The sequence below is a fragment of the Salmo trutta genome, chromosome 13 (genome assembly GCF_901001165.1).
Source record: "Salmo trutta chromosome 13, fSalTru1.1, whole genome shotgun sequence".
Taxonomy (NCBI): domain Eukaryota; kingdom Metazoa; phylum Chordata; class Actinopteri; order Salmoniformes; family Salmonidae; genus Salmo; species Salmo trutta.
In genome coordinates, this window is record NC_042969.1 from 62,259,838 (window position 1) to 62,287,398 (window position 27,561).

Consider the following 27,561-nt stretch of genomic DNA (forward strand, 5'->3'; position numbering starts at 1 on the left):
AAACATGGAGGGAACAGAAACCCTAAACCTTACCCACTTCAAAAAGCTGGACTGTTGATCACAATACCCCTATTGTAATGGCTGTTGGACAGTATTGAGCGTGTGGAAAAATGGGCAGTGGGAATTACTTGTACAGAGAGAAAAGGCAGTCGGTCGGTCGTCAGATGTGGAGCTGGGATGTGGAGCTGCTGGCACCCTGAACACACACACACACATGCACAGACACACACACACACCCAGAGCCAAGCCGTCTGGCATCACATGGCACGCCAAGTACACTTCTACAGCCGCCAAGCAGGACTAAGACAGGCCAGGGAGGCCCCACACACACAGACACACACACACACGCACACACACATACACGCTGACAGGGCAGGGAGTGGCTGGCTTTGAAGAAGTGTTGCATGCTGGGAGCCTGGAGGCTGCTGATGGAGCATTTCCTACCCAGAGGGCCGAGCGGTATACATCCTACCCAGAGGGCTGTGTAGTGTACAGACAGGTAGTGGAAGTTTGCTTGGCGAGGTGGGTAATCGGGGAATGAGATTTGTTAGAGACTGAGGCTGCGTCCCAAATGGCACCCTATCATCTAGTACATAGCGTACTACTTTTGACCAGGGCCTATAGGGTAGTCCACTATGTAGGTTGGGATGCAGTCTGAGAGAAGCACTAGAGACAGTCTGCTCAACAACACGCAAAGGCAAAGATTATAGAATAACATAGAAGTGCTTCACATCGTAAATATTCTTAACCATAACCAATACCTGTATCTGTATTCATCCTCACTGGCAACGATGTATAATTGAGAGACAGACCTCCCATAAAACCACTGCCTCTGTCTCAGCTTTAATCCCCAGTGCTTGAGTTGGACTGAAACAGGTGTCGGTACTGTTTATATTTAGGTGCAGGAGCTCCACAATACTTTTGAGCTAATATTCTATAAGAGGAACAGGAGCTCAAGCAGTTGAAAATGTGAGGTGCCGGTACTCAGTTCCACTTCCCTGCCTCCATCTATCCCCCTCTCTCCCTCTAGTTCCTCACTCCCACACTTCCCTGCCTCCATCTCTCCCCCTCTCTCCCTCTAGTTCCTCACTCCACACTTCCCTGCCTCCCTCTATCCCCATCTCTCCCTCTAGTTCCTCACTCCCACACTTCCCTGCCTCCCTCTATCCCTCTCTCTCCCTCTAGTTCCTCACTCCCACACTTCCCTGCCTCCCTCTATCCCCCTCTCTCCCTCTAGTTCCTCACTCCCACACTTCCCTGCCTCCCTCTATCCCCCTCTCTCCCTCTAGTCCCTCACTCCCACACTTCCCTGCCTCCCTCTATCCCCCTCTCTCCCTCTAGTTCCTCACTCCCACACTTCCCTGCCTCCATCTATCCCCCTCTCTCCCCTCTAGTCCCTCACTCCCACACTTCCCTGCCTCCCTCTATCCCCCTCTCTCCCTCTAGTTCCTCACTCCCACACTTCCCTGCCTCCCTCTATCCCCCCTCTCTCCCTCTAGTTCCTCACTCCCACACTTCCCTGCCTCCCTCTATCCCCCTCTCTCCCTCTAGTTCCTCACTCCCACACTTCCCTGCCTCCCTCTATCCCCTCTCTCCCTCTAGTTCCTCACTCCCACACTTCCCTGCCTCCCCTCTATCCCCCTCTCTCCCTCTAGTTCCTCACTCCCACACTTCCCTGCCTCCCTCTATCCCCCTCTCTCCCTCTAGTTCCTCACTCCCACACTTCCCTGCCTCCCTCTATCCCCCTCTCTCCCTCTAGTTCCTCACTCCCACACTTCCCTGCCTCCCTCTATCCCCATCTCTCCCTCTAGTTCCTCACTCCCCACACTTCCCTGCCTCCCTCTATCCCCCTCTCTCCCTCTAGTTCCTCACTCCCACACTTCCCTGCCTCCCTCTATCCCCATCTCTCCCTCTAGTTCCTCCCTCCACACTTCCCTGCCTCCATCTATCCCCCTCTCTCCCTCTAGTTCCTCACTCCCACACTTCCCTGCCTCCCTCTATCCCCATCTCTCCCTCTAGTTCCTCACTCCCACACTTCCCTGCCTCCATCTATCCCCCTCTCTCCCTCTAGTCCCTCACTCCCACACTTCCCTGCCTCCCTCTATCCCCCTCTCTCCCTCTAGTTCCCTCACTCCCACACTTCCCTGCCTCCATCTCTCCCCCTCTCTCCCTCTAGTTCCTCACTCCCACACTTCCCTGCCTCCCTCTATCCCCATCTCTCCCTCTAGTTCCTCACTCCCACACTTCCCTGCCTCCCTCTATCCCCCTCTCGCCCTCTAGTTCCTCACTCCCACACTTCCCTGCCTCCCTCTATCCCCCTCTCTCCCTCTAGTTCCTCACTCCCACACTTCCCTGCCTCCATCTATCCCCCTCTCTCCCTCTAGTTCCTCACTCCCATACTTCCCTGCCTCCATCTATCCCCCTCTCTCCCTCTAGTTCCTCACTCCCACACTTCCCTGCCTCCCTCTATCCCCCTCTCTCCCTCTAGTTCCTCACTCCCACACTTCCCTGCCTCCCTCTATCCCCCTCTCTCCCTCTAGTTCCTCACTCCCCACACTTCCCTGCCTCCCTCTATCCCCCTCTCGCCCTCTAGTTCCTCACTCCCACACTTCCCTGCCTCCCTCTATCCCCATCTCTCCCTCTAGTTCCTCACTCCCACACTTCCCTGCCTCCCTCTATCCCCCTCTCTCCCTCTAGTTCCTCACTCCCACACTTCCCTGCCTCCATCTATCCCCCTCTCTCCCTCTAGTTCCTCACTCCCATACTTCCCTGCCTCCCTCTATCCCCCTCTCTCCCTCTAGTTCCTCACTCCCACACTTCCCTGCCTCCATCTATCCCCTCTCTCCCTCTAGTTCCTCACTCCCACACTTCCCTGCCTCCATCTCTCCCCCTCTCTCCCTCTAGTTCCTCACTCCCAAACTTCCCTGCCTCCATCTCTCCCCTTCTCTCCCTCTAGTTCCTCACTCCCACACTTCCCTGCCTCCCTCTATCCCCCTCTCTCCCTCTAGTTCCTCACTCCCACACTTCCCTGCCTCCCTCTATCCCCCTCTCTCCCTCTAGTTCCTCACTCCCACACTTCCCTGCCTCCATCTATCCCCCCTCTCTCCCTCTAGTTCCTCACTCCCACACTTCCCTGCCTCCATCTATCCCCCCTCTCTCCCTCTAGTTCCTCACTCCCACACTTCCCTGCCTCCCTCTATCCCCCTCTCTCCCTCTAGTTCCTCACTCCCACACTTCCCTGCCTCCCTCTATCCCCCTCTCTCCCTCTAGTTCCTCACTCCCACACTTCCCTGCCTCCATCTATCCCCCTCTCTCCCTCTAGTTCCTCACTCCCACACTTCCCTGCCTCCATCTATCCCCCTCTCTCCCTCTAGTTCCTCACTCCCACACTTCCCTGCCTCCCTCTATCCCCATCTCTCCCTCTAGTTCCTCACTCCCACACTTCCCTGCCTCCATCTATCCCCCTCTCTCCCTCTAGTTCCTCACTCCCACACTTCCCTGCCTCCCTCTATCCCCCTCTCTCCCTCTAGTTCCTCACTCCCCACACTTCCCTGCCTCCCTCTATCCCCCATCTCTCCCTCTAGTTCCTCACTCCCACACTTCCCTGCCTCCCTCTATCCCCCTCCCTCCCTCTATGTTCCTCACTCCCACACTTCCCGCCTCCCTCTCCCCTCTCTCCCTAGTTCCTCACTCCCACACTTCCCTGCCTCCCTCTATCCCCATCTCTCCCTCTAGTTCCTCACTCCCACACTTCCCTGCCTCCATCTATCCCCCTCTCTCCCTCTAGTTCCTCACTCCCACACTTCCCTGCCTCCCTCTATCCCCCTCTCTCCCTCTAGTTCCTCACTCCCACACTTCCCTGCCTCCCTCTATCCCCCTCTCTCCCTCTAGTTCCTCACTCCCACACTTCCCTGCCTCCCTCTATCCCCCTCTCTCCCTCTAGTTCCCTCACTCCCACACTTCCCTGCCTCCATCTCCCCCTCTCCCCTACAAATGTTACTCCCTTTTCCCGTCACCCCTCCCTCTCCCTGGGCAGTCACTGGTCCAAGATCCCATCTGCACAGCCCTCTGTTAGCCCAGCGGAGAGTTTCCAAACCCTGGCCGTCTCAACCCCATCCCAAACCCCTCTCCCCTAACCCAACACAAACTAATCAAAACTATGGCCGTCTAAACCCCATCCTCCAACCCCTCTCCCCTAAACCCAACCCCAACTCATCCAAACCCTGGCCGTCTAAACCCCATCCTCCAACCCCTCTCCCCTAAACCCAACCCCAACTCATCCAAACCCTGGCCGTCTCAACCCCATCCTCCAACCCCTCTCCCCTAAACCCAACCCCAACTCATCCAAACCCTGGCTGTCTCAGCCCCATCCCAAACCCCTCTCCCCTAAACCCAACCCCAACTCATCCAAACCCTGGCGTCTCAACCCCATCCTCCAACCCCTCTCCCCTAAACCCAACCCCAACTCATCCAAACCCTGGCTGTCTCAGCCCCATCCCAAACCCCTCTCCCCTAAACCCAACCCCAACTCATCCAAACCCTGGCCGTCTCAACCCCATCCTCCAACCCCTCTCCCCTAAACCCAACCCCAACTCATCCAAACCCTGGCTGTCTCAGCCCCATCCTCCAACTCCTCTCCCCTAAACCCAACCCCAACTCATCCAAACCCTGGCTGTCTCAGCCCCATCCTCCAACCCCTCTCCCCTAAACCCAACCCCAACTCATCCAAACCCTGGCCGTCTCAACCCCATCCTCCAACCCCTCTCCCCTAAACCCAACCCCAACTCATCCAAACCCTGGCTGTCTCAACCCCATCCTCCAACCCCTCTCCCCTAAACCCAACCCCAACTCATCCAAACCCTGGCTGTCTCAACCCCATCCTCCAACCCCTCTCCCCTAAACCCAACCCCAACTCATCCAAACCCTGGCCGTCTCAACCCCATCCTCCAACCCCTCTCCCCTAAACCCAACCCCAACTCATCCAAACCCTGGCCGTCTCAACCCCATCCTCCAACCCCTCTCCCCTAAACCCAACCCCAACTCATCCAAACCCTGGCCGTCTCAGCCCCATCCTCCAACCCCTCTCCCCTAAACCCAACCCCAACTCATCCAAACCCTGGCTGTCTCAACCCCATCCTCCAACCCCTCTCCCCTAAACCCAACCCCAACTCATCCAAACCCTGGCGTCTCAACCCCATCCTCCAACTCCTCTCCCCTAAACCCAACCCCAACTCATCCAAACCCTGGCTGTCTCAGCCCCATCCCAAACCCCTCTCCCCTAAACCCAACCCCAACTCATCCAAACCCTGGCTGTCTCAGCCCCATCCTCCAACTCCTCTCCCCTAAACCCAACCCCAACTCATCCAAACCCTGGCCGTCTCAACCCCATCCTCCAACCCCTCTCCCCTAAACCCAACCCCAACTCATCCAAACCCTGGCCGTCTCAGCCCCATCCTCCAACCCCTCTCCCCTAAACCCAACCCCAACTCATCCAAACCCTGGCTGTCTCAGCCCCATCCTCCAACTCCTCTCCCCTAAACCCAACCCCAACTCTGTCTCAGCCCCATCCCCATCTCAGGCACACAGATGCTCGTGAAACAGGAATGAAATGAAACTCTAACTGTAATACTGGTCTCTAGAAACAGTTCCCTCTTTCCTCCAGCGCTCCTGTATGTTACAGGGTCTGATTGCGGCAGCAGCAGCAGCAGCAGCTTTGAAGTCTGGAAGAAACAGCGACTGATAAAAAGCAGAAGAAAAAAAAACAAATGGTCTTTTTCTCATAACTGACACAACAACAACATGAGAAAACGATATCTCTTAATGAGGCGTAATTACGGTTTTGAGCCCGCAGCGGGAACTGGCCTGGAGGCCCTGTAGCGAATTTAACGGCCTGTGGTTTGTCAATGGTTTGCTTCTTTTTTGTATACCATACCCATTTTTGCTTAAGGTGTCTTTTGTTGAGGTGTGACATGTGACATGTCTTTTTGTCAGATAAAGCCCTACCATATCCTCCTGCAGCTGAATTAGGTAAATAAAGTGGAAACCTCTTTTGTCTTCAGCTGTCAGAGGGGCTTTGCACTGTCCCAGTTACCTTGGAAACCTTGGAGAGGTGAAGGAGAGGACAGCCAGAAAAGAAGAGATCCTCCAGCTCTGCAGACACCAGGTAAACGCCTCCCTTAAGTTGTGTCCCAAATGGCACCCTATTACCTATGTAGGGCACTGTGTGTAGTGCACTATAAATAGGGAATAGGGTGCTATTTGGGACACATCCTTAGCCTTTCTCCAACCTAAACCCCCTCACTTCACTTTCTCCACTCTAAACTCTCTTATCCTCTACAATCCAATCTAAACAGCTTGAACGTTAAAATAACACTTAATGCCTGACAATACAGCAGCAAAATCCAACATATCACTTATCCATCTGTGTAGTACATTGCATTCGGAAAGTATTCAGACCCCTTGACAAATTTTGTTAGGTTATAGACTTATTCTAAAATGGATATTGTTCTTTAAATCTACACACAATAACCCCCAGGTTTTTAGATTTTTTTGCAAATGTATTTAAAAATATATAAATCACATGTACATAAGTATTCAGACCCTTTACTCAGTACTTTTTTGAAGCATCTTTGGCAGTGATTACAGCCTCAAGTCTTCTTGGGTATGACGCTACAAGCTTGGCACACCTGTATTTGGGGAGTTTCTCTCATTCTTCTCTGCAGATCCTCTCAAGCTCTGTCATGTTGGATGGGGAGCGTTGCTGCACAGCTATTTTCAAGTCTCTCCAGAGATGTTCGATCGGGTTCAAGTCTGGGCTTGTCCTGAAGCCACTCCTGTGTTGTCTTGGCTGTGTGATTAGGGTCGGTGTCCTGTTGGAAGGTGAATCTTCGCACCAGTCTGATGTCTTGAGCGCTCTGGAACAGGTTTTCATCAAGGATCTCACTGTACTTTCAGCCGTTTATCTTTCCCTTGATCCTGACTAGTCTCCCAGTCCCTGCCGCTGAAAAACATCCCCACAGCATGATGCTGCCACCACCATACTTCACCGTAGGGAAGGTGCCAGGTTTCCGCTTGGCATTCAGGCCAAAGAGTTCAATCTTGGTTTCATCAGACCAGAGAATCTTGTTTCTCATGGTCTGTGAGTCCTTTAGGTGCCTTCGGGGAAACTCCAATAGGGCTGTCATGTGCCATTCATTGATGAGTGGCTTCCTTCTGGTCACTCTACCATAAAGGCCTGATTGGTAGAGTGCTGCAGAGATGGTTGTCCTTCTGGAAGGTTCTCCCATTTCCACAGAGGAACTCTGGAGCTCTGTCAGAGTGATCATTAGGTTCTTGGTCACATCCCTGACCAAGGCCCTTCTCCCCCGATTGCTCAGTTTACGGAGGCCACTGTGTTCTTGGGGACTTTCATTGCTGCAGAAATGTTTTGGTACCCTTCCCCAGATCTGTGCCTCGACACAATCCTGTCTTGGAGCTCTAAAGTCAATTCCTTCAACCTCATGGCTTGGTTTTTGCTCTGACATGCACTGTCAACTGTGACACCTTATATAGACAGGTGTGTGCCTTTCCAAATCACGTCCAATCAATTGAATTTACCACAGGTGGACTCCAATCAAGTTGTAGAAACATCTCAAGGATGATCACTGGAAACAGGACGCACCTGATCTCAATTTCGAGTCTCATAGCAAAGGGTCTGAATACTTATGTAAATAAGATATTTACCTGCTTTCGCTTTGTTATTATGGGGTATTGCGTGTAGATTGGTGAGGGACATTTTTTTGAATACATTTTTAGAATAAGGCTGTAACTTAACTAAATGTGGAAAAAGGGAAGAGGTCTGAATACTTTCCGAATGCACTGTATTTCTCCTCTAGGTAATGGTCTCTCCATATCCCTTCGAAATGATTTCAGAACTTCAGACCCCTCTCAAACCCCAATGGTAGTTCTCTTTCCAATGTAGTCTTCATTTGGCATTTGGTATTTCCCAGTTCGCATACCAAAAACCTAGCATTCATGCAAGTTACAGATATCTGACTACACATGAACAAAATGCAACAAAAAAAATGTAAACTCTCTAATGCAAGATTCACCTCTCGACAGGTTGACTAGAAGAACAGAATAGACAATGTCCTACCTCTAGTATGCAGGTCCCAGCGGCCGTGTTCTCCTTGATGGATACGTTGTAGAAGTTGGTACCGAACACAGGTTCGTTGTCGTTAATATCCTGCAGTACCACATGGACCAGAGCTGTGGAGGACAGGGAAGGCCTCCCTCTGTCTGTAGCCACCACTGTCACATTCGGCCTGGGCTGTGACTCGTAATCCAGCTGGGAGAGCGTGGTGATGATCCCTGTTACTGGGTCTATGGTGAACCACTGGGCCTGGTTCTCATCCTGGCCGGCCTGGCCATCCTGGAGGAGGCTGTATGTGATGTCTCCATTGGGCCCCTGGTCTTTGTCTCTAGCCGTGACCTGCAATATGAAGCTCCCTGGGAACACCACCTCAGGTATGACCTGTGTGTACTGCTGCTGATCAAACAGAGGAGGGTTGTCGTTGACATCAGTGACCTGTATCGTAAAGGAGGACTCAGCCCTGAGAGGAGGGGTGCCTGCGTCTGTAGCCATCACCCTTAGTTCGTATGTGTCCCTCTCCTCTCGGTCTAGGATCTGGTCCACACACATCAGGTAGATGATGTTGTCCTTGGTGGTCAGGGCAAACTTTCCGTCCCCTCCTTCCAAGGAGACGTTGACATTGGCGTATTCTCCGTAGTCCGGGTCGGTGACGGAGATGCGTGCGACGTACTGGCCAGGCTGGGCGCCCTCGGAGATCTGTGGGGAGCCGTCTTCGCTGAGGAAGATGATGGTCATGGTGGGCTGGTTGTCATTGTAGTCCCGGACGTTGATTGTGACGAAGGCGTTGGTAACCTCGGGCTGCGTGGCGTTATCCCTCGCCTGGACCACAAGCTCGTGGACCCTCCGCATCTCAAAGTCCAGCGGCTTGTTGAGCGTGATGACACCCGTACGAGAGTCGATGACGAAGTAGTGCTCCGGGTCGCTCTGCCTGCGGTTGATCTCGTACAGAACCAGACCGTTGTCTCCCTGGTCGACGTCAGAGGCAAAGACTTGGAGGATGTTGCTACCCGGCTGCAGATTCTCTGAGATAATGGCGTGGTAGCGACTCTGGTTGAAGACTGGAGCGTTGTCGTTGATATCCTGAACCATCACATCTAGCACCATCTGACCAGTCCTCTTAGGGGAGCCTCCATCGAACGCCTCCAAGGATAACGTATAAGATGGTCTGGTCTCGCTGTCCAGAAGAGTGTTGACCACCAGGTCCAGATAGAGAACCTGGTTGGATCCTCTCCGGGTCTCCAGGAGGAAAGCCTGGCCGGGGTTCCCATCTTTGATGAGGTATCCCTGGGTAGTCAGTTGGCCCTTGTCCCCGTCCATTGCTGGCTCTAGGGGGAACCTGGTTCCCACCGCCGTCATCTCCGGGATCTTGAATGCCGCTCTCCTCCGGGGGAATGTGGGAGCGTGGTCATTGATGTCATTCACTGTGATGGTCACTTCAACGGTCACGCCTGTCATAGTCACTGCAATGAAGTTGTACCGGTCCCTCAGCTCATGGTCCAACACCTTGGCTGTCTTGATGATGCCCGTGCTCTCATCTATGTCCAGGTCACTCCCCACCCCGGTGCCCTCGTGGTCTGAAATGAAGTAAAGACTTGCGGTGACGCCAGGCGGTAACCCAGCGCTGATGTCCCCTACGATGGTCCCGGCAGGCTGTTCCTCGTCCAGCTGGAGCTCCAGGTTTCCCAGGACGGTGGAGGAGTGGACGGCGATCAGCTCCAGGAGGATGTAGGCCAGCAGCAGGACCTCTCGGCTCCACCGGCCATCACCCTGCAGTGACCTCGACACAGACCGCCCCAAACCCTTGGCCTCGGTCTTCATTCTGAAGGCTTCTTCCTAAACCTGAGAGGGACACAGAGAGGTGGGAAATATGTTAGTGTAGTGTACTGATCGTTACTTCCTGACAATGTGTGCGTCCCATTTGGCACAATATTCCCTACACAGTCCACTTCTTTTGACCAGAGTCAAGGTGCCAGAGTCAAGGTGCCCTTTGGGAGTTAGCCCAAGAAAACCTCTCGGCTGTTTGTCCTGGTCAGGTCATGTAATCAGGAAACATTCCTGGCTCCTCTTATGACCTGATCCAGCAACAAAAGCGGAGTGCTTTTTATTGGCATAACAAAGAGAGGGGACAGGCTTTTTCAGTCCATTTGGTGAGCTGTGTAAAAATGAAGCAAAATGCCTTAAGGTCAGTTTTTCCATGTGCTCTACAGACTGGGGTCCCAACCAGTGCATATAATAGATCCCTTGCATCACGCCATTTTCATCCCCACCCTCCAGTCATCTAATAAGTTCCTTTGGCATAACAGAGAACCCTCTCTTTACTTGAGAACTCTCCAGACCACAGACAAGACCACCTGGGTTGAAATCTTTCAAATACTTTGAGTGTTTGCTCTAGCCTGCCTTGAATGGCAGGTGGGCATGGTTTGCAATTCTGGTACAATTATATTGATCCAGTAAGACAGGCAAGCTCAATCAAGTGAAGATAAAGTATTTGAAATGATTTTGAATAGTATTTGAAGCCAGATCTCCCGCAGGCGTACGTTAGAACCACAGAGGGAGACGGTTTATGGTCTCAACATTCAGTTCTAATCAGAGAGACAGGTCCAAATGCAGCCAGGCTCTCTGGTCTGTAACACTACTGTGTGTGTGTGTGTGTGTGTGTGTGTGTGTGTGTGTGTGTGTGTGTGTGTGTGTGTGTGTGTGTGTGTGTGTGTGTGTGTGTGTGTGTGTGTGTGTGTGTGTGTGTGTGTGTGTGAGAGCTCTTATAGAGTGACGTGTTTGAAAAGCTCTTTACAATATTGAGTTGTCCCTGAGCCCATATTTCTATTGGGATGTTAACTTGAGGAATGTCCTTCCCAGGTCAATGTGTGGAGAGTAAACCAGGGCCCAGAAAAGTAAAGCTGTGTTATAGTGTCAGAGAGGAAAACACTGTACTTTATCCTTTTGTTTTGAGAGGCGTAAAACCGCTGCCATTTCCCTGTGATATACAGTATGCCCTTAAAATGGTTCATGAAACTTCTGAAATGTCGGTCAGCCGCCTTTCATAAATTACACCTTTGGCAAATCAGGTAATTATGTCAGAAGTGAAAGTGTCTTCTTGGCTCCTGTAACCTATATTTCATTACACACAAGTGATTCTGAGTCCATAAATTTGGCGGATATTGAGAGCACATTTCTGCTTTTGCCTTAGTCTTTGTGATGGGTCTAACCTTTTTACAAGACTCAATGGTTAACTCCATGGTGGCTCTGTCTGGAATAAAAAAGATAATACTTTAAATAAATATTGTTAAATAAAGTGCATGGAAGGTAAAAATGGGCCAAATCTCTGTTTCTGAGCTGAACATTTCTTGACATAAAAGATGGATAAGTGGAAGTTAGAAATTGTGGAAAGTCGTCAGATATATTCTAATGTATACATAACAGAGGTCTGTCTAAGGGCCAGAAATAACTTTTGATAGTACAGTGAACTGTTCAGGGGGACATCCTTAACAATACGTCCTGTCTCTCTCTGTAGTTCTCTGATGATTTAAGACATAACAGCCAAGAGAGCACTACATTTGAACAACCACAAAGTGTAACAGTGAGAGTGAGGATGATATGGATTGCCACACAAAAAGATCATTTCTAAAACACTGAAGAAGAGATACTGTGAAATGGAGCAATTACACACGTTGTGTCCCAAATGGCACCCTATTCCCTGCACTACTTTCGACCAGAGCCCTATGGGCCCATATAGGGAATAGGGTGCCAACTGGGATGACAAAACTGTTTCGCATTATAGATAACACAGTTTTGGCAGGGTATCTCCCAACTGCTGATGACTTGTAATTTGTTGTGAGACCCTATGAAGCAATGTGGGATGTTTGAATGAGCTGACTGTCACCGTCTGCTGAATAGTCCAAAACCACTAAATGTGTTTCTGGCAAACAAGTAATTATTGTCTGTCTCTCATAACAAGAGGAGACTCGTTTTTTTATTTCCAGTTGTCAGTGGTTCTGTTTAACTCAATCCTATTCATAACTAATTTATTTTGTCCTGTGAAAATTAAAATCAACTTGAATGTTCTCTTAGAAAACTCTGAACATGAAAACAGAAGTTTTATTACATGTTGAGGAATTATGTTTTTTACTGTAGGAGAATATTACTAGAGGCCTACCAGACTCCCCCTAGTGGCAGTACTGCACCATTCAGGGAAATATCCTCTCTTCAGACTGTACAGTACTACATGTGTGTGTCTGTGAGTGACTACATTTACATTTACGTCATTTAGCAGACGCTCTTATCCAGAGCGACTTACAAATTGGTGCATTCACCTTATGATATCCAGTGGAACAATCACTTTACAATAGTACATCTATATATTTTTTTGGGGGGGGGGTTAGAAGGATTACTTTATCCGATCCCAGGTATTCCTTAAAGAGGTGGGGTTTCAGGTGTCTCCGGAAGGTGGTGATTGACTCCGCTGTCCTGGCGTCGTGAGGGAGCTTGTTCCACCATTGGGGTGCCAGAGCAGCGAACAGTTTTGACTGGGCTGAGCGGGAACTGTGCTTCCGCAGAGGTAGGGGGGCCAGCAGGCCAGAGGTGGATGAACGCAGTGCCCTTGTTTGGGTGTAGGGCCTGATCAGAACCTGAAGGTACGGAGGTGCCGTTCCCCTCACAGCTCCGTAGGCAAGCACCATGGTCTTGTAGCAGATGTGAGCTTCAACTGGAAGCCAGTGGAGTGTACGGAGGAGCGGGGTGACGTGAGAGAACTTGGGAAGGTTGAACACCATGTATTTTAGAACGTGGATTTGTGCATGCTTGTATTGTGTGTGTGTGCATGCGTGTGGGATTCATGCATGTGTGTATGCGTGTCTTTGAACACATGTACGTGTGAGTAGCCTATGTGTGTGTCGCCGGCCATAGGGTGGTGTGTGTGGTGTGTGGTGTGGTGTGGTGTGGTGTGTGTGTGTGTGTGTGTGTGTGTGTGTGCGTGCGTGTGTGTGTGTGTGTGCGTGCATGTGTGCGTGCGTGTGCGTGCGTGCAACATAGTGAGTGAGGGAACAGAGCAGAGCGGATGAGAGGAGAACAGGAGGAGCGGAGAGCGAAGGAGGAGAACAGTAGGGCTCCTTGCAGTCTGCCCTCTCCCTCCTCTCATCTCTCCTCACTCTTTTCTCCTCTCTCTTCTCCTGGCTTGGCTCTAATCATGGGTGCTGGAAGCCTGCCTCCACCAGATGGGATTCCAAGGCTAATTTCAGTCAGTCATGATTGTGAGCCGTCATACAAAAACACAGTACAAACTGAAGATGGAAGAAGACCATGGAATTGGAGTGAAATAAAAACAGAACTCATTCTAGTTCTGTGGTGAAAACCTACAGTCAGGGCATTCTTCAGTGACAGCGTTTGTGTGTAGACAGCAGAGTTATGAAGTTGTAGCCTGCTGTTTATTTCGCTCATTCTGTGGTTAACATATTGAATTTGACATGCTGAACCCTTTGCTTTACATGTCTTTATCTCTGCATGGCTTGTAATTTCATCTAGTTGAGTGCCTGCTAAGACAGTGAAGCAGTTTACAACAAGGATCCGTTCACTGTATCTGTTGCCTATGATCCATCACAAATGGCACCCTATTCCCTACATAGTGCACTATGTTTGACCAGAGACCTAATCTCAATGGTTTATACTGTAGTTGGCCAGGATTTTAAAAGCTTTCACTACTAATTATCCACTAATGGCAGAGTCTGTGGTAGCTCCATATATTAGGTACAATTTAAGTCCACAGAGGTTTCCATTGCGCTGCCAACATGGAAGTACTTTCGAGCAATAATGATTTACTTTATAGCAAAGCTGAGGCAGGACTTCTAGGTGTTTTTTCAAAGGAACAAAGGATGACTTTTCAAGGAGGCAGGGATCTTTCTTTGAATGCCACAGCAGAAATAATGCAGGCTCTGGTCTTGGTCTGGTCGTGTGTATGTGTGTGTGTGTGTTGCAGCTGGAGGACCACTCTGCTGCAGCCTAATAGATCTAGCAGGCCCAGCCACCAGCCTGGGTCCTACAGCTCTACTATAGCTCTAACTGTATGATGCCAGATTAAGCCCAACATAAAGTCACAAACGACACACCAACTCAGCATTATACTATGGCTTTATAGCTCGAACAATGTTCCTTATTCTTGTACAAAATGCTCTATTAAATATATAACGGTATGTGGAAAGCACGTATGGTTTCCCCCACTGGCTGACTGGCAGGGATAGGGGGTTTGGGTTCTACTAGCTGCTAGACAAACAGAGAGCTACCTAGCTGATCAAAGATGTTTCTCCCTCCCTGTAGTCTGGAGAGCAGAGGGAGAGAGCATAAGGGGGACAACGTAGCTGTGCTGCTGCCAGGGGCTTTGGAACACGCCAAAGGGGAATCCTGAATACAGGCTAGTTAGGTGCCAGCTGGGAGCCTTAGGGAAGAGAACAAATACAGGCCTGGGTCTTGGGAAAAGAGAAGACTGTCTAGCAACACAGGACTTCAGAGTACAGTAATAAAGATGTTGATGGTCTAATACAGAGGTTGGCAAGCAAAGCGCACAGAGACAGAATTAAAAGTGGCCCCCTTTCATCTTTATCACTAAGGATATGTCCCAAGTAGCACCCTATTCCCTATATAGTGCACAGGCCCTGGTCAGTAGTAGTGCACTATGTAGGAAACAAGGTACCATTGTTTCCATTTGGGACACAACCAAAGACAAATACATTATACAGTACGTCCATTCAAACACACCAATTTAACAAAACATTGACTCAATACTCATATCATGTATAATAGCATCAGTGTGTGTGCGAACTTTGCCCTGAAACCCTACTAATGCTGATACTTTACTGTGTTTAAGTTTGTTTAAAGTTCTACATGGTCAGGCATATTTTAACCCAGGTCCCTTTAAATCACCTCAACTGAGCCAAGCGTGTCAACAGGTCCTGGCTGCATATTAGCACCATATTCCCTATACTGTGCACTACCTTTGACCATACCAGTGGCAACCCGTCATTCAGGGCAGGTGGGGCAGAGTCCCAACTGTTTTGAGACCAACATTTTTAGCTAAAAAACAGTATGGCAGCTCCAAAACGAAGGTATTTCAGCCTAGCTCAGTTCTTTCTGTGTTGGTGGAGCAGCCAGCGGAAAATACGGAGCGTAGGTGTTGGTAATGTTCTCTAGTTGCGCCATGATTGGCTCAGTGTTCTGTCACTCATGGGACACTATGTCACCGCAGTAGAGCACAGGGGAGAGCTCGAAAATTCAAGCCCCTTGGGTGCTGCCATAGAGTTACATTAGAAATGTCCATCCAAGAAGGCTCAAGGGAATTGGTCACAGATAAAATGACGTCAAATCACAATATATCTTCCTGTAGCTTGATTGGACTGATCATGTCAGAAGGCACAGTGATGAAGGCACAGTGATGAAGGCACAGTGACGCCGAAACATTGGTGACTTATCCCAAAAAATTACTGGGAGTTTATATATAGAGTGTGTGACTCTCTTTATTTTTATAGCTTATAGTTTATTCGCCTTTAGTCAGCACCTCTACTTAAAATAATTTTCTCTGGGTGTGCGCCAGCTCATGTTTTTTATTGTACTGATCATGTCAACATCATACTTTCAAAGTCTAGCAGTCAAAGCTAACAGTCACTATCAAGAATCAAGTCGACAATATACTGGCAAATCCTTTTTAATCCTTGTCAAATGAAGATAAATCATGAAGAGAAAATATAGATAAAACGTATTGGTGCTCATCGGCAATTGGACATAAACAATACACAACAAGTTGGAAATCGCAAATTCAACAATGAGTGGTTTGGAAGCATTGCAAAGCAATCACTAGCCTGCTATTCAGTGGAGTGTCTGAGTGGTCCCCTGTCTGGGATTAAGGGTCTCTTGTCCAAGCTTAAAATGATAAACAATCAACATTGGCCATGCTGTCAATGAAGCATGATTTGTGCCACACACAAAACAACTGTTAACTCTGAACTGCAAAATCTGACTTCAATGAGTTCAAGACAACTGGGAACTCTGGGAAAAAACGAGCTCCAACTGGGAAAATACATTTTGAACGGTCATCAAACTTGGAATTGTAAATCCGGAACTCGGGACTCTTTCTAGAGCTACAACCTGAAGATCACTGACGTCATCATGTTTCGACCTTGTTATTTTCCGAGTTCCCAGTTGTCTTGAAAGCATCATAAATCCAGAGAAAACCTGACTTTGATGACAAAGTTTGATGACAAAATTTGCCCACGAAGGACTGCGCGCCACCTTCCTGTTCAAGTGAGCACAGCACAACAAGGTGAGTCCAAAAATGTAATGTATACTGATGCATAAATGATGTAATATGCCAGGGAGATATGTATACTATAGCTAATAAAGTAATACTAAGTGTATGTTGTGTAGCAAGCTGTTAGTAGCCCATGTGCCGCACCCTAATAATTTGGTCTATTTTCCCCTTTTAATTTCACCTACTGTTCTAACTTGGTGGTGCACATGTAGCTTACAACCTGTTTTAGAGAAATGTAATCATCGAATATTGTAAGATCATTCATTGTCTGCTTGTATGCCCCCATTATTTATCCTACGGTTCTGACTTGGTGTGCAGGGAGAACACTGTAAGAACGGCCCATGTCCTGAATTCTGTCGCTGTACATTTCAAAAGTGCTGAACAATGTCCATCCTAGCTCGCTCATTAATTAATGTCTTAATGGAAATTTCTAATTGCCTCTTATTCACTCATCGTTCGCTTATGCCATAGTTTGTACATCTCAATTGTCAGTAGAAACCACATTTGTTTAAGCAAGTCAGCCATATCAGCAATGTTTTTTTTAAAGGAGTAAATTAGGCTGAATGAACTGTTTCGCTGCTAGCCAGGTGTAGCAGTGGTAAGGTGTTGGGACTGCTGTTGGGACTCTGTCACACCCTGATTTGTTTCACCTGTCCTTGTTATTGTCTCCGCCCCCTCCATGTGTCGCTTGTTTTCCCCAGTGTATTTATCCCTGTGTTTCCTGTCTCTCTGTGCCAGTTCACCTTGTATGTCCAAGCCTACCAGTGGGTTTTCCTGCGTTGCCTTTTCTCCTTTTTCCAGTCCTCCTGGTTTTGACCCTTGCCTGTTCTGGACTCTGTACCCACCTGCCTGACCATTCTGCCTGCCCTGACCTCGAGCCTGCCTGCCACTCTGTACCTCCTAGATTCTGATCTGGTTTTGACCTTTTTGCCTGTCCACGACCATTCTCTTGCCTATTCCCTTTGGATTTATTAAACATCTTAAACTCCAACCATCTGCCTCATGTGTCTGCATTTGGGTCTCGCATAGTGTCATGATACTTGCTGTTGAGACAGCTTTATGTAGGCCCTAACGGTTCGTGGGAACTATTTGTCACCGTGCAATTAATGTATTGTTGTGTAGTGGCTTTGCTGGCATGCATCCCACTTTTAAATGTTTTTGTCCCACCAAGATTTACATGCTAAAATCGCCATTGCACTCATCGTTCCCTTATGCCATAGTTTGTACAACTCAAGTGTCAGTAAAAACCACATTTGTTGCAGCAAGTCAGCCATATCAGCTATGTTTTTTTTAAAAGGCAGTAAATGAGTCTGAATGAACTGTTTCGCTGCCAGACAAGGCTCCGCTAATAGCCAGATGAAGCAGGGGTAAGGATTCACTCCATGGTGCTGAAAAGAAAGCACTGCTGTTAGAAAAGCTTAATGTAGGCCCTAACAGTTTGTGGGTGCCGTTTGTCACCGTTATAGTGCAGTTAATGTATTGTGTGTTGTGTAGTGGCTTTTCTGGCATGACAGAATTTTTTTTAGTTTGCCCCACTAAGATTTACATGCTAAAATCACCACTGGACCAGACATATTCCCAATATAGTGCATAGGGTTCTGGTCAAATGTAATGTACTATGTAAGGAATAGGGTGCCATTTGTTTCTCTCTCAAACAGAGCTTTACTTTTCTGGTTCTTGGTTTGCCATTGTCTATGGGTCTTAATAGGCATAAACAGTACCATTCAAAAGTTTGGACACCTATTCATTCAAGGGTTTTTCTTTATTTGTACTATTTTCTACATTGTAGACTAATAGTGAAGACATCAACAGTCACGCTCTGACCTAGGAGAGCTGTGTTTTCTCTGTTTAGTTAGGTCAGGGTGTGATAGGTGGGTGGGCATTCTATGTTTTGTTTTTCTATGTTTTGGCCGGATATGGTTTCCAATCAGAGGCAGCTGTCTATCGTTGCCTCTGATTGGAAGCCATACTTAGGCAGCCTGTTTTTCCCTTTGTTTTTGTGGGTAGTTGTTTTCTGTTTCGTTTAAGTACCTGACAGAACTGTCGGCTGTCATTTTGTTTATTTTGTAAAGTGTTCGATTTTTCATTCAACTTCAAGATGAGTACTCAACACGCTGTGCCTTGGTCCCCTTTATATGACGCCCGTTACAGAACTACCCACCAAGATTGAACCAAGCAGTGTGGATCAGAGGACTGGACCTGGGAAGAGATCCTGGATGGGGCAGGACCTTGGACAAGGCCGGGGGAGTATCGCCGCCCGCAGGATGAGATAGAGGCAGCGAGGGCGGAACAGCGATACTGGGAGGAACGGGCAAGAAAGCAACAAGAGCCCGAGAGGCAGCAGCAAAAGAAAATTGGGGGGGGGGGGGGCACACGGGTAGATTGGCTAAGGCGGGTTTAAGACCTGAGCCAACTCCCCGTGCTTACCGTGGGGAGCGAGTGAATGAACAAGCACCGTGCTATGCGGTGATGCGCACTGTGTCGCCCATGCTCAGCATTCCTGCCCTCCAGTGCGCCTCCATAGCCCTGTACGTCCTGTGCCTGCTCCTCGCACTCTCCCTCCAGTGCGCCTCCATAGCCCTGTACGTCCTGTGCCTGCTCCTCGCACTCTCCCTCCAGTGCGCCTCCATAGCCCAGTGCGGCCGGTGCCTGCTCTGAGCACCCGGTCCTCAGTGCGTCTCTCCAGTCTGGTGAGACCTGTTCCAGCTCCACGAGTAAAGCCTCTAGTGATAATCTATGGTCCGAAGCCTGTAGAGATGATCCATGGCACGAAGCCTCTAGTGATGATCCATGGCCCGGAGACGGTAGGGATGTTCCATGGCACGAAGCCTCCAGAGGTAATCCATGGCCCGGAGCCTGTAGGGATAATCCATGGCAAGAAGCCTGTAGGGATAATCCATGGCCCGGAGCCTGTAGAGATGATCCATGGCACGAAGCCTCCAGTGATGATCCATGGCACGGAACCTGTATTGATGATCCATGGCATGGAGCCTTCAGCAACGGTCCCTAGTCCGGAACCTACAGCAACGCTCCCCAGTCCAGAGCCTCCAGCGACGCTCCCCAGTCCGGAGCCTCCAGCAACGCTCCCCAGCCCAGAGTATTCAGCGACGGTCCGCAGCCCAGAGTCTTCAGCGGCGGTCCGCAGCCCAGAGTCTTCAGCGGCGATCCGCAGCCCAGAGTCTTCAGCGGCGGTTGGCGTCCCAAAGCCTCCGGCGATGATCCACGGTCTGGTTCCTCCGGACACACAGAAGCGGGGGGATCAGCGGGCGGTGGGGGTGCTACGCCCTGAACCAAAGCCGCCGCCAATTATAGATGCCCACCCGGACCCTCCCCTATAGGTTCAGGTTTGCGGCCGGGAGTCCGCACCTTTGGGGGGGTACTGTCACGCTCTGACCTAGGAGAGCTGTGTTTTCTCTGTTTAGTTAGGTCAGGGTGTGATAGGTGGGTGGGCATTCTATGTTTTGTTTTTCTATGTTTTGGCCGGGTATGGTTTCCAATCAGAGGCAGCTGTCTATTGTTGTCTCTGATTGGAAGCCATACTTAGGCAGCCTGTTTTTCCCTTTGTTTTCGTGGGTAGTTGTTTCGTTTAAGTACCTGGCAGAACTGTCGGCGGTCATTTTGTTTATTTTGTAACATGTTCGATTTTTCATTAAACTTCAAGATGAGCACTCAACACGCTGTGCCTTGGTCCCCTTTATATGATGCCCGTTACATCAATACTATGAAATAACACATATGTAATCATGTCGTAGCCAAAAAAGTGTTAAACAAATCAAAATATATTTTATATTTGAGATTCTTCAAAGTAGACACACTTTGCCTTGATGACCGCTTTGCACACTCTTGGCATTCTCTCAACCAGTTGCATGAGGAATGCTTTTCCAACAGTCTTGAAGGATTTCCCATATATGCTGAACATTTGTTGCCTGCTTTTCCTTCACTCTGCGGTCCAACTCATCCCAAACCATCTCAATTGGGTTGAAGTCAGGTGATTGTGGAGGTCAGGTCATCTGATGCAGCACTCCATCACTCTTCTTCTTGGTCAAATAGCCCTTACACGGCCTGGAGATGTGTTGGGTCATTGTCCTGTTGAAAAACAAATTATAGTTCCACTAAGCACAAACCAAATGGGATGGCATATTGCTGAAGAATGCTGTGGTAGCCATGCTGGTTAAGTGTGCCTTGAATTCTAAATAAATCACCAACTGTGTCACCAGCAAAGCACCCCGACGCCATCACACCTCCTCAATGCTTCATGGTGGGAACCACACATGCGGAGATCATCTGTTCACCTACTCTGTGTCTCACAAAGACACGGCAGTTGAAAACAAAAATCTCAAATTTGGACTCATCAGACCAAAAGGACAGATTTCCACCAGTCTAATGTCCATTGCTCATGTTTGTTGGCCCAAGCAAGTGTCTTCTTCTAATTGGTGTCCTTTAGTAGTGGTTTCTTTGCAGCAATTCGACCATGAAGGCCTGATTCACGCAGTCTCCTCTGAACAATTGATGTTGAGATGTGTCTGTTACTTGAACTCCATGAAGCATTTATTTGGGCTGCAATCTGAGATGCAGTTAACTCTAATGAACTAAACCTCTGCCGCAGAGAAAACTCTGGGTCTTCCATTCCTGTGGCGGTCCTCATGTGAGCCAGTTTCATCATAGCGCTGTATGGTTTTTGCGACTGCACTTGAAGAAACTTTCAAAGTTCTTGACATTTTCGGATTGATTGAACTTCATGTCTTAAAGTAATGATTTGCTTATTTGAGCTGTTATGAAATTGGCTCAAATGTATTAAGAAGGAACAAAATTCCACAAATTAACAAGGCACAGCTGTTAATTGGAACGGCAGGTAGCCTAGTGGTTAGAGTGTTGGGCCAGTAACCGAATGGTTGCTGGATTGAGTCCCAGAGCTGACAAGGTAAAAATCTATCGTTCTGCCCCTGAACAAGGCACTGTTCCCCGCTAGGCCATCATTATAAATAACAATTTGTACCGGCTTGCCTTGTTAAATAAAGGTTACATTTTAAAAATAATAATACTAATTGAAATGCATTCCAGGTGACTACCTCATGAAGCTGGTTGAGAGAATGCCAAGAGTGTGAAAAGCTGTCATCAAGGCATAGGGTGGCTGCTTTGAAAAATATAAAATAGATTTTTACACTTTTTTGGTTACTACATGATTCCATATGTGTTATTTCATAGTTTTGATGTCCACTATTATTCTACAATGTAGAAAATAGTACAAATAAAGAAAACCCCTGTTATGAGTAGGTGTGTCCAAACTTTTGACTGGTACTGTATGCTAAACAGAACCACTCTCTGAGTTCACTGGAGGGATTTACTCTGGAAGACTTACTCTTGAAGACTTACTTAAATCACCCACAAAATCCCTAGCAGAAAGTAGTTGGTGGCTGCATCAAGCACCATGCAGAAATAATGGCCTACATTCATCAACCTCCAGGCAAAGCCACTTAGCCTACACCAACAACACTTAGCTCTGATCTAGTACTGTATATCCTTGGGTATTACTTATTGAGTGTGATGATGTGCCTGAGAGCTATCACCACTTGGGGATGTTTCCCTCCATTTCTCCCCACACAAATGGCACGATTTCTTGGGTGGGGATTCCTATTGGTTGTTGCCTCAATGGCGCTGCCGATGTTGTCACAGACGCTATAATGGCACAGATATAAAGATGAGTCCTCTTTTTTATAAAGGTGAGCCCTCTGCTTTTTAGATATAACTAGCTACCACACACCCCACAGCCCCCCAATAAAAAACAACAAATTGGGGAGACCCCCTGGAGATAGAATTAGGAATTAGAATACTAGAATGGACCTTCCCACCTTATGGTGAGATAAAGGTCAGCCATTTTGGTCCGGGAGATGGTCAACCATGGTTTGCCAGTGCAGCAATAAGATATTGTGTAAAATAATGAATTTAAAGAATTTATCTGCACTGTATGTTTGTTAGCAAGCTAGCCAGAGGAACGATTCCATACATTTTTTTATTATCTGATAATATGCCAACATTCCATTTGAACAATGTAGTCAATCCACAGCATTACACTGTCTGAAATCAGTTAATGATTGGACTTAGAAAAGTTGTAAATGTGACAAGTAGGCTACTGATATTGTATAATACACTGCTCAAAAAAATAAAGGGAACACTTAAACAACACAATATAACTTTTTACCTAATATGACAATATTTTAGGTTTACAATGATTCTATTACACAATTTCTGATATATCACATGCCTTTGTTTTATTTTCCAGTATAAGTAAAATCTGGATCATGCTTTTACTGCCATTCATACCAAGTAAACTGGTCTGGATTTCTCTCTAGAATAGCATGAGATTAGCTATAAAACTTCATATGCTTCTCTCTGCCCCATGGCAATATGTGTAGAATTGCAGGAAATTTGCTTTAAAACAGCAACATTTTCTCTCAGCCTCATGGCAAAATGTGCATAATAACATGAGATTAGTTATAAAATTCCACATTTGCACGATTACAAAATGTGTAGAATTGTAGGAAGTTAGCTGTTTCCCCCAATGCTGCGTCATTGCAGGGGGGCCCCAAGAAACTGCGGTACGCCACTGCTTGGTAGCATGCTGTTACTATAGCTCTGCCACATTATACTCAGATATGTGAGTTCACTGGCATTTGCCCTGTTGTTGAGGCACTTTAGCCTTTGTCCTCAAGTTAAGATAATATTACTAATTTGGACAATTAAGTTTATTGTATTATTTTTCATAATGTTTCATTAACTACGTATTTTGTATCTTGATTCAGTCTTCAACATTACCCGTAAAATAATGACCACCTATTTTTGCAGCTGATCCTTTGCCTTTGTCTCAACTGTTGCTGTCTAACCTCACGGAAAAGCGACACTTACAGACCACGCACACACACGCACACGCACACATACACATACACACACACACACACACACACCCACACACACACACACACACACACACACACACACACACACACACACACACACACACACACACACACACACACACACACATAGCACATGTGGCCCCTAATTATAGAAAATGGCCCAGTTCAAGGCTAAAGAAAATATGGACACGGCTACTTTGTTAACTGCCGCAGTATCTGCTCTGGGCGGCACTGTGCAAATGGAAAACATGCCTCATTGTTCAAATCAAAGCAGGTTTTTTAAATAACCTTTAAGTGTTATTAACCTGTTGGCACCAATTGATTTCACATCGCCAAAAGTTATTTTTATTAAAAGCAAAATGAGTCTTTACTGTGTCGCGGTCCTTCAGTGGGAGGGGTGTCACATTCTGTCTGCATCCCAAATAGCACCCCATTCTCTACATATAGCACTACTTCTGACGGGTCCTGGTCAAAAGTAGTGCAATACATAGGGAATAGGGTGACATTTGGGACGCAGATCTGAGACACATAATCTGTCTAAACAAACGCTGCTGCCTTCCTCTATTAGCCTGAGCCGCCACGTCACAGAAGGGTGCCAGAGTTCTGACATTTCCCAAGTTTAGAGCTAAACAATCTGAAATAAAGGCCACTGTCAAACATAGTGAACATTATAGGCAGCGCTGCCCATAGATGAAACAATCCCAGATGGCCGATCCACTACCAGCCTGTTTCATCTCCTGAACCACGGCCTATTCCCTATATAGTGCACTACTTTTGACCAGAGCCCTATGGGGAACCAAGTGTGCCCTAGTCAAAAGTAGTGCACTAAATCAGGAACAGGGTGCTATTTGGGTCCTATTCCAACAATGCGGAGTTAAAGATAAGATAAAAATGAAAACAACATTTTTTAAATAGTGACACGAGGAATAAATACACAGTGAATAACAAATAAAAATAACGAGTAAAAACAATAATACAGGGAGTACCAGTACTGAGTCGATGTTCCATTTTTTCTATATTCCAGGAAACATTTTGTTAGTCCCCACAAGGTCAAATGCTATTTCTAGGGCGTTTAGGGTTAAGGTTAGAGTTAGTGTTAGGGTTAGAATTACGTTAAGGGTTAGGGTTAGGAGCTAAGGTTAATTTTAGGGTTAGGGTTAAATCAAATCAAATTTTATTTGTCACATGCGTCGAATACAACAGGTTACAGTGAAGGTTGCACCTTACAGTGAAATGCTTACTTACAAGCCCTTAACCAACAATGTTTTAAGAAGTTTTAAGAGAATACCAAAAAAAAGTAAGAGGTAAGAAAAACTAATAATTAAGGAGCAGCAGTAAATAACAATAGCAGGGCTATATACAGGGAGTACTGGTTCAGAGTCAATGTGCCAATGTGCGGGGGCACCGGTGTCGAGGTCATTGAGGTAATTATGTACATGTAGGAAAGAGTTATTAAAGTGGCTATGCATAGCATAACAGAGAGTAGCAGCAGCCTTGCGGTAGCAGAGAGAACAATCTATGACTAGGGTGGCTGGAGTCTTTGACAATTTTTAGTGCCTTCCTCTGACACCGCCTGGTATAGAGGTCCTGGATGGCAGGAAGCTTGGCCCCGGTGATGTACTCGCACTATGCTCTGTAGTGCCTTGCGGTCGGAGACTGAGCAGTTGCCATACAAGGCAGTGATGCAACCCGTCAGGATGCTCTCGATGGTGCAGCTGTAAAACCTTTTGAGGATCTGAGGACGCATGCCAAATCTTTTCAGTAGGGTTAGGTTTAGGGTTAGGGTTAAGGTTAGGTTTTTGGGTTAAGGTTAGAGTTAAGGTTAGGGTAAGAGTACGAGATAGGGTTAGGTGTTAGGGAAAATAGGATTTTCAATTGGACTGAATTGTGTGTCCCCACAAGGTTAGCTGTATAAGAGTGTGTGTGTGTGTGTGTGTGTGTGTGTGTGTGTGTGTGTGCGCGCGTGCGTGTGTGTGCGCAAGTGTGTGTTGGGGTGTCAGTGTAAGTATATGTGAACAGCCAACGTTTTGGGAGACGTCCAATTCTTCCAAGTGGAAGAATATGCTATTATTACTCATCAAGCCTCTCAATGCTGCAATCACAGGCGTATCTCTGTAAATATAATATAATAGTTTTGTGAATAATTCATAGAAGAGAAGAAGAAAGTCAAATTTTGAAAATCAGTTCTTGGGAATAAGATTATCAATGAGACTCATATAAGAACTTTATTTAATCTTGTGAATCTTAATCTTTTTTTACTTTATTTAATCTTGGAAAAACCCTAAATGCATTTTAAGAGATGTTTGATAGGAGATATTTTGTTAAACAAAAGTAAAGCCAGACAAAACACAAGTCCAACTGTCAAGGGTGTGTACGGGAGGCGAAGTCAGGTGCAGGAGAGCAGAGTGTAGTGAACAGGCGCACTTTAATTCCGTTCCACAAAATACAGCACATAAAAACAATAACGTGCCAAAAACACGGAACATGGCAAAAGTAAAGCGCCCGACAATAATCCACATCACAAACAAACAATTACACATAAAGACATGGAGGGGAAACAGAGGACTAAATACATGCAGTAATTATGGAATGGAAACCAGGTGTGTAATGGAACAAGACAAAACCAATGGAATATGAGAAATGGAGCGGCGATGGCTAGAAAGCCGGTGACGTCGATCGCCAAACGCCGCCCGAACAAGGAGAGGAGCTGACTTCGGTGGAAGTCGTGACACCAACGATATTCCCACGATTATCCCTGTATCTCTTCAAAACACTTTGTTCCAACTATGTACAGATCTGTTTCTGAACGCTGCTTTATCAGAAAGTCTACGCTCAGAGTAGCTCTGACACACAGGCTGTGTGTCATCCCAAATGGCACTCTATTCCCTACATGACTTTTGACCAAGGCCCATAGGGCTCTGGTCAAGTAGTGCACCATAGGCAATAGGGTGCCATTTGGGATGAAGCCACAGACTAATCAAAGCTAGTCACCAGCCTGGACTGTATGATCACAAATCCTTAAAATGAGCTTCAAATTCCATGTCAAGATTCCAGCTAATTCCAATGAAACTTCTGAGCCTTGAAGAGCCGAGTGTTTGGCTGGGAGGGGGCTGGGCCGCTGGGGCACCAGGGAGGGGAGCACAGGGCACGTTGGGGCGCCAGAGACTCTCCACAAACGAAACCACAGAGTGAATTGTTAATCCGGACTGTCTGGATATTAACATGACAAGCATGAAGGAAAACTACACAAACACTCTAAATACTGTATATGGAGGCCCGGCTGAAACAGAGCTGTCTGGAGCCACATTCGGAGGTGCCATAGTTCTGTGTACTGTGGTAATGAAGACCAGAGAGTAAGGGATGTGTTACAAATAGGGTTGCAAAGGATTGGAAACTTTCCGGGAAATTTTACGGAAATTGTCCAGAAATTGTCCATGGGAAGTGAATTTGGGGAATTTTGCTTATATCTTATAACAGTGAACCTTTTTTGTTGGATACACATAGGTCTTGTGGCATATTTTGGTTAAACTATCCCCAGTTCAATGGAATTGCAACCCTCTGCATGCACAGTGCATTCTTCCATCACATGTACAGCTGATTCTCAAGATCTTGCACACTAATGAGATGCTATTGAACCCACACTACTATACTGTCTGAGCCAAGGACTACATGCTTTCTGGTAAGTTTTGATTACAATACTGGGTTGGGCGAATATATTTTATATGACATACATAATTTTTTGTTAAACAGTAAATAGTAGCCTATAGAAAAATGTGTTTAAATCATTTCTAACTTGTTAACAATTTCTACTGGTTAGTTTTTGCTACTATGTGGGTTTTAGCTTGCTTGAGGCTACTAACTGAGGAGTGTTAATTCACCTGTTTCCATACAGTTTCATTTTAAAACATAATTAATTACATCATCTCCACCCCTCAACCAGTATTCTACAAGAGCACAGACACAAGGGACAAGAGACACACCAGTCTCTACATTGCTGATGAGCTGAAGGCAGTCATCAATGACCTTGGACCACAGAAGGTATTTGCACTGGTGACAGACAATGCTGCGAACATGAAGGCTGCTTGGTCTAAAGTGGAGGAGTCCTACCCTCACATCACACCCATTGGCTGTGCTGCTCATGCATTTAATCTGCTCCTCAAGGACATCATGGTACTGAAAACAATGGATACACTCTACAAGAGAGCCAAGGAAATGGTTAGGTATGT

The 27,561-nt window shown here is 47.2% G+C and overlaps 1 protein-coding gene across 1 annotated transcript in view; it reads right to left on the bottom strand.

Annotated features, from left to right (window-relative positions):
• LOC115206259 (protocadherin-16-like) overlaps nucleotides 1–27,561 on the bottom strand; it is a 184,169-nt gene that overhangs the window by 148,859 nt on the left and 7,749 nt on the right. The window contains exon 2 of the mRNA XM_029773011.1: nucleotides 8,135–9,970. Within this exon, the coding sequence (XP_029628871.1) occupies nucleotides 8,135–9,949 (1,815 nt within the window). The 5' untranslated portion in view covers nucleotides 9,950–9,970. The remainder of the gene's footprint in view (nucleotides 1–8,134; nucleotides 9,971–27,561) is intronic.